Source organism: Mycetomoellerius zeteki, unplaced genomic scaffold (genome assembly GCF_001594055.1).
Source record: "Mycetomoellerius zeteki isolate Tzet28-1 unplaced genomic scaffold, Tzet1.0 scaffold211, whole genome shotgun sequence".
Classification (NCBI taxonomy): Eukaryota; Metazoa; Arthropoda; class Insecta; order Hymenoptera; family Formicidae; genus Mycetomoellerius; species Mycetomoellerius zeteki.
In genome coordinates this window covers 277,981-285,519 of record NW_017257076.1, presented here as the reverse complement: position 1 = coordinate 285,519, position 7,539 = coordinate 277,981, and the positions used below count along the sequence as shown (strand labels likewise).

Sequence of the window (7,539 nt, the reverse complement as noted above, 5' to 3'; positions counted from 1 at the left end):
ATTTTACTTTTATAGTCTCTATTATTATTTCTGAATTCTTTTAAACATTCTAAGACGAAAATCCTAATACGAAAATACGAAGCTATAATAGCTTTCGAATTACAAACTATCTTTAACCAATTATAATTCAAAAACTATTGTAGCCTCGACATTTTTGTATTAGAATTTTTGTTTCAAAATTACCTCAAGAATATGTTCTTAAGAGGAAATGCGGTCATTCTGGAACACCCTATATATGTACGCACTCAAAAAAGAAGTGTTTAATTTTAAAATATTAAATTTTTATTCTTGTCTCTGTTTTTTTTAAATATTTAAAGATGTTTCAATTTTAAACTTTTTCAATGAACAAAACACTATGTGTTTGGATTTAGAACGTTTAAAATTGAAATATCTTTAATTATTAAACGTTTGTTTTGCAACTATATATATATGTGTGTATGTACATACACAGTGACTGCCAAAAGTTTCCGGTCAACAATTTTGCGATAATTTTTATCAATCTGTTTTTCAATTTAAATTATAAGTTAATAAAATTTTTGTTAAAATCAACTAAGAACACAATATTTTTAATGTTAAAATTTATTATATAAATACTTATATACTAAGATTTTTTGTAAAGATTCTTTATCTAATTCAATAAAATTACTCATTGGCCAGAAATTTTTGACAGTTATTATATATATGCATCTTGCTTTCACTTTTCCTTAAATACTTATATATATATATATATTATAAGAAAAAAAAATATATAATATATGTACACACACACAGAGTGTCCAGTAGTGTCCATATTAGCTCGAGTTCATGAATTCGCTAAACCCAAATGACTGCGCGGATCAATTATCTCTGTGGATATTCAAAATAATTACACCTATAAAACAGGAAAAAAGAGAAGTAAAAATAGTGTAACATTTCATAATAAATAAATAATTTTGCGAAGTGATGCCAGACAACGTGCATGCAATGGGAGGAATTAGTAACGAATTGCTCGTGACCATTGCAGTAATTAAATAAACCGGGATGAAGGAAACCAGAAGCGAAAGGAATTGTTCTAGAGTAGAAGCAATTTGTTCAACGGGCGGGAAAATTGGACGGTCTAATTCCTTCAAGTTTGAACGTCGAAATCGTATAAAGAAATTAGATTTATCATACGTGGTGAATATATCTCTTCTTCTGCACATTACATTATTACTCCGAGTACATGGATAATTTTTTTTTAATCTTTTGCATCAAAAACGTGATCCTATATACACAAAAGCTTTTTTCATTTATCTTTAAATAAATGGAAGAGCAATTTCAAGTTTATTAAAAATTCGTATAAAAAAATCACTAATGCGTAGGGTAAATTTGCTTAAATTGTACCTGTGGATGTAATTTTGATTTAAAAGGGTTTATATAACGCCCTTAACAGTACAAAATGAAAACAGTAATTAACCGATTACTAGTAGCTGTTTACATTTTATATCGCCAAGAGCGTTGTAAACATCTTTAAATCGAAATTAAACCCATAATATGATTTAGGTATAGATACGATTTAAACAAGTTTATCCTCTAATAATTGATAAAATACATAAAATAATAAATTGGAGCACTAGCGCAAAAATAGCGAAAACATTAAAAAAATGTTCAGGAGTGGAAGAATCTTGCAAGATACTTCATGAATGTACGCGATAATCTTTTCGCGTAATACTTTTTTTAATGGGTGTTCTTGCGGAATAATCGATTTTCTCGTGTCGTTTCCAGCGACGCGGCTGGAGCCAGGGGAATCGACAAGGGTCGTTTCACGAGCTAGTCCGATAGTCGACGGCAATGAACACGTTGTCGGTTGTTTGTCGGAGCGTTTCGTGGTCCAGACAGGACAAACATACGGAGACGACTGCAACGAGAGTACATAGGGTGTGTGCATGTGTTCGAGAGTAAATTAAAAATCAATTCTAGGAACGATTTCGAAGTTCCTGCTTATTACGCGCAACGTACGATTCCCGAAATCTGTATGCAAGAAAGAACACGAGTACGAACATCCGTACGACAGTCCAATAAGTCTGAAAATCCATTAATATTTTGATCATTCTGAATAAAAAAAAAAATCTATATTTTTACGTAAATCAAGGACTAATCATATTGTCATCAATCATATATATTTGTATTGTCTACCGACTTAAACTTACCATTTATTTAATTTTTTTTATCATACAGATAAACGCAAATTAGATTTACTACTGATATAAAAGTATTAGATATAAAAAAAAAGTTAAAAAGACAGAAATGTATGTATGCTTTTTAGATAAAATTATATTGCTTCGAGATAACTTCGTCGAGAAGGAAAACTCGATACTCTACATCGTTGAAGTCGTGAGACCAGTTGACTAGCGCGAAGCAATTTCGGTAGTAAATCCATGTTGCCGAGAGACAACTCCATTCGAGAAATAAGGATATTACTTCAAAGCGCAAGCTCATCCTACACCTTTCATCACACCGTGAGAAATCCCCTGCCCAATCAGAGCAAACCCCGTGTAAACGTTCCGAACTCGACGGCGGAAGTAAATGCTGAATCCGCACGGAGGTGTCAGGTAATAGTCGACTCGTATCTTCGTCCTCGCAAAGGGAGGACGTGTGTGTGCGGAGGTGGCACTGAGTATTTTCTCTCCTTCGCTGCCCTGTCCCTTTCCCCTTTCCCCCCCCCCCCCTCACGTAACACACCACCTTCAAACCGCCTTTCTCGCGCACACACGCCGCCTTTCTTTCTCTCCACCTCTGTCAGCCTTCCTCTTTTTATCCTTATTCCTCGTTCCTTTTTTTTCTTTCTCTCTTTCTTTTTTGGTGCTTGCACAGAGGAGATGCCTTTCCAACGGAACGAAGTTTTCCGGGGAAGTAAAGTCATTTCGCTCGTGCAATCTAAGTTAAGTGACTTTCGAGAGCCCTGGCGACGAAACTTACCCCACCGCTTACCTCCTCTCAGAAGCAACCCTTTCACTTTCCCATCGTCCTCCTACTTTCCACCCCCCACGGCGGAATCCGAAATGTGACGAAGATTACCCTGTATCTAGAGATCCGCGGTCGCTCGGGGCACTTGAAAAATAGACTCGTTTAAGGAATGGAGCCACCGTCCTTTTTGCTAAATTTACGTCATATACTCGATGTTACGTAAATTATAAGATGGAACAATTAACTTTAATCAATTACGGCTGTTTCGCTTTTATAAGCGATAGTAGAATTATTTGAATTAGTAATAGATGTGTGTAGAATAAAAAATTGCGTTCATTTTAAATAAACTTATATATGTGTAATTAAAATTTAATTACATAATATTTCATCGAAGATGGATCGAAGTTATATGATATGTCAAATTAACCCGTTCTATCGGTATTATGAAATTTAAATTCACCGTAAATAAGTATTTTCCATCCATTTCGAACCATATTTCGATCATTAAACCATTTCTCATATTCTTACTTTTAGAGGAGAAATGCGCAATTATTTATCATCAAGTGAATTACACCAGATATGTATAAAAAAAATCCTACAGTTTTTAAAAGATGAGAAAGAAGAATAATATTATTGTACAAATTTTTCTAAAAGAAGAATCATCTTCGCGTTAAAGGACACCTCAGTAAAATTAATAGAAGGTGAATTTAGATTATTCCCGTAGTATCAAACTTCATATAAATTAATATATTCAACTCATCTCTAATCTTAATAACTCTTATCCTCTTATCCGCACTATCTCTTCTTAGCTGATCTTAGAGACATGCTTACACTGCTCGTATAATTCTGGCGAAGTTTATATATTTCGAAGATAGATCAAAGTTATTAAGAGAAGTTGAATTAATTCGATCTATCGATATATTATAAGATTTGAATTTATCATATTTCCTATCTATTTGCCGCACTTCGATAATTACACCATTTTCTATCCACTCTTACTTAGAGAGAATAAATGTACAATTATTTATCATCAAATGGACTGCGCCAGGTACTAACTAAATTTTAAAAAAATGCGATAAACCTCGCCGACCCGCGCTTTTAGTTCGCGAGCGAATTCACTTCTATGTGTATCTTTTTCCCTCTTTTTTTGCCGGTGCGCCATATTTCGCGATTAACGTGAAATGTACGAAAGTGCCGTAGCGCAATCTATGCCGCTGCAACACACGCATCCAGCGGAACGTGTCGGATCGCTCTGCCATTCGGAGTGTCGCGACCGCCGGGATTGCCTCGATTTTCGAAGAGTCACGAGCCGCGCCGGCCGCTCGTAAATACGGCGATTTTACTTTTTTTTTCTCCAGCCCTCCACCAATCCGTCCAGCCGACCATCCTCATTGCGCCTCCGCGCAATCGACCGACGTCGAGTGGAGAACGCCTGGTCCACGACGGTGCGGTGCCATCGTGTGCACGGATATGAATCACGGGACCGTAAAGTGATATCGAATGGAACGGAGACTTTCTCTCCTAGGTGCGTGTGAGCATGAACCTCAGCCCGGTGTATAGTCGGCGACCATTAAAACGAGTGGCTCGTGCCGTAAATTGCTGAAATGACACTCTTGCCATAATCGATCCCGACGCTAATTCACTCTTTCGGCCGGCCGTTTTGCGATTTCGCCTTCGCTCACGATGCCAAAAAGTGTGCAACCACCCTCTCCCTTTCTCGTCGATGACCCGTACATGACCCCAAGTTTTTTCTGCCCGCGTTTGTTAAAACCCCGGACGAGTCTCGTGAAAAAGTTTTCCCTCGCGACGCGTTACAATCGCGTTAATTGCGCACTGGGAATGCAGAACGATGCAAACGTTAAAGAGACAGAATTAGATAAGGTACAAGGGATAACACGATCACTTGGCTCGCAATTATAAACATAAAAGCGGGAAGAGAATATTCCGATGCTAATTAATATTATTATGCTTACGATACGCATATACACATGCATCTTTATTTGCTCCAAGACAAAAAGAAGGAGATACAGCCCCATTTGTTCTAATTAAGATTTTCAAAAAAAGATTACCAGTTTTTGTATAACGAAAATGTGAAGCTCTAATATTCTATGTATATTTTTAGAGCCTTCTTTTTATATTTAATCGATAAAATCGTTATGACATGTAAGAAACTCTTTGTTGTCAATAAGTTAGAATACTTTTGCAACTATGTACTGAGAAAGAGAGAGAGAGGGGGGTAGATAAAAACATTTATTATTATTCTAGGGTAAACTCTCCAAGAACATAAAAATAAAAATGTAAGAATAAAAATACACAAATAACGGAAATAATACAATAAAAATAATACTAATACAAATAAAATATGAAACTACATTATACAAAAATCAAGAAACATGTAACGAAGTAAGCGATGGACGAGAATGAAAAGCCGCAAATTACGAGGATTAAAATTAAAATTAAGAAAAGGAAAAGAGAAAAAAGAAACAACAAAGAGAAGTTAAAATTAAAATTAAAGTTAACTCATTTCAGAAAGAGAAAGAAAGAGAGAGAGAAATTTAAAAAATGAGACGCTAATTACGCAGATTTATATTATTCTTAACCTTCCGCTGGCAATATGAATTTTAACTATTCCGTCAGCAATAGAAATTTTCGAAAAAATAGAAAATTTTTTATTATTCTGGATTATTTTTAAAAAGTCTAAAAAAATTCTGGTATATTTGTCAAAGCTTTAATAACGAGTTTTTCTATCACAGTATTATAGGGTTGTATTCTACTTATTTTTTACAGATTTAAATTTATTTACCAAAATTCATAATTAAAATGTCAGTGATGCCTTTAAAGACCTCAGTTACTGGCGGAAGATTAGCATCTCGCATATGTTAGTTTCACGAGAAATGTCTAATTTTTTATCGTTGAAGCTAATCCTCTTAACAACTTTCTCGCTACATCTCTTTTTATCTTCCTTTTTTTATTAATATTATATATTTGTAATGATTTTTATCATTGGTTACAACTTCATGCACAAAAACTGTGACAACATAATCGTCTGGTGTTGCAGATTTTCTCTGATGTCAACCTTTTTTCACGCGGTCGCCAGCTTTCGTTTATTTTCAGAAAATACCGCGTCCGACACGACGACAATTGTAATGGGACTTGTTAACGAGCCGCGGGAGAGGAAATTTTCATGTTTACCGTCACGCGAAAATGTACGCGAGAGTTTAGATTGAATGGAAAAAGTGTATAACGTGGGGCAGTGGATGGGAGAGCGTTTTAACGCTTTTGCAACCAACGCTTGCGCGGAGTTGGGATGACACGATGTCACGAGAAAAAGATTGCTCGCAAGAAGAGAATAGATTGTTCTATTAATAAATCAGATAAAATTAAAGTCTGTAGTAGATATCGGATGAATATGTCAGTTTCAATATCAAAGTGTGAATTTCCTCGTAATCAATTTTAAATCATTTCTGTTGTAATACATGTAAATTTAAATAGCAAAGATTGGTTTTTTTAATTTTTTGGTTCGTTTAATCATTTTAATCATTTTTATCAATTAATAAAATCGCAATGAAAAGTATAAAACTAAATGATCCTTCAATGGATTTTGCATCAAATATGGTATTCGAATATAAAATGCATAAAATTTTTTATTACATTTAGAATTTCAAGACATATTTAAAAAAATTAAACAGACTACTAAATTTATGTTTAGGAAATTTATATTGAAAAAATTCACGTTATTTTACGAACGCAATACGCGAATAAAATACAATTAAGTATACAAGTAAGCATTTTTCTGTTTTTCATACGTGCGTTCAAATACATTTTATACAGATTTATATTTTAAATAAATTCTAAATAAATAAAAAAAGAATAAATTTTAAATAAATAATAAAGAGAATAAAATAAATTATTTCCAACACAACACATACCTAATTCGTTCTGGTAACTATTTATTTAATTCTCCCTAACTATGTTATGTCTTTTATGTCAACATCGAGTAGCAGTCCTACATACCTAAAAGCTTCATGACCTGAGAATGGCTGATGAATATATTAAAATAGCCATCGCTGCAGCCGATCAGAACAAGCAGGACAAAAATCTTGCGCCGCAGGAGATCGCAAGGACCACCACACCACCGCATTGTCTTACATGCTCCGTACGTGCCACGCACCTGTCTAATCAGTTAGTTTCAACTTCAACACCGCGTCGTCAAAAATTGCAGGGAAATCCTATCCTTCCCTTTGGCATCAACTGCTCGCACGTGGTTCCATTCACGGACGTGCCCTGCCATTTCTCAGGCTACTCCTCAAGATATACAAGAGTCTCTCGATTACTGCGCTCGCAAAAATTTAGAGCGCTTCGTGATCATTATAAAAAATTATTGCAGAAAAAAATTTCGTCCATCCCGGTGTACAAAAAAAAAAATAAATTTTAACAAATGTCAGCGTTTTCAGTATCTTGTTCGCGCGCGTGCTGTCATAAGTAGTTTCATGATCGAGCGCGTTCTCGAACGGCGAGACGATCACATGGCACTGCGATGCGCGATGACGAGATTAGGGTGGGTGTCCTGGCGCAAGGGAGGAGACGACGTCGTCGACGACGACGTCGGTACTC

The 7,539-nt window shown here is 35.2% G+C and overlaps 1 protein-coding gene across 1 annotated transcript in view; it reads right to left on the bottom strand.

The window, feature by feature from the left end:
• The window catches only part of LOC108722574 (tyrosine-protein kinase Drl), a 37,401-nt gene extending 30,129 nt beyond the window's left edge, over positions 1–7,272 (bottom strand). The window contains exon 1 of the mRNA XM_018447752.1: positions 6,940–7,272. Coding sequence (XP_018303254.1) covers positions 6,940–7,066 — 127 coding nt within the window. The 5' untranslated portion in view covers positions 7,067–7,272. The remainder of the gene's footprint in view (positions 1–6,939) is intronic.
• Between the last annotated feature and the right edge of the window lie 267 nt (positions 7,273–7,539).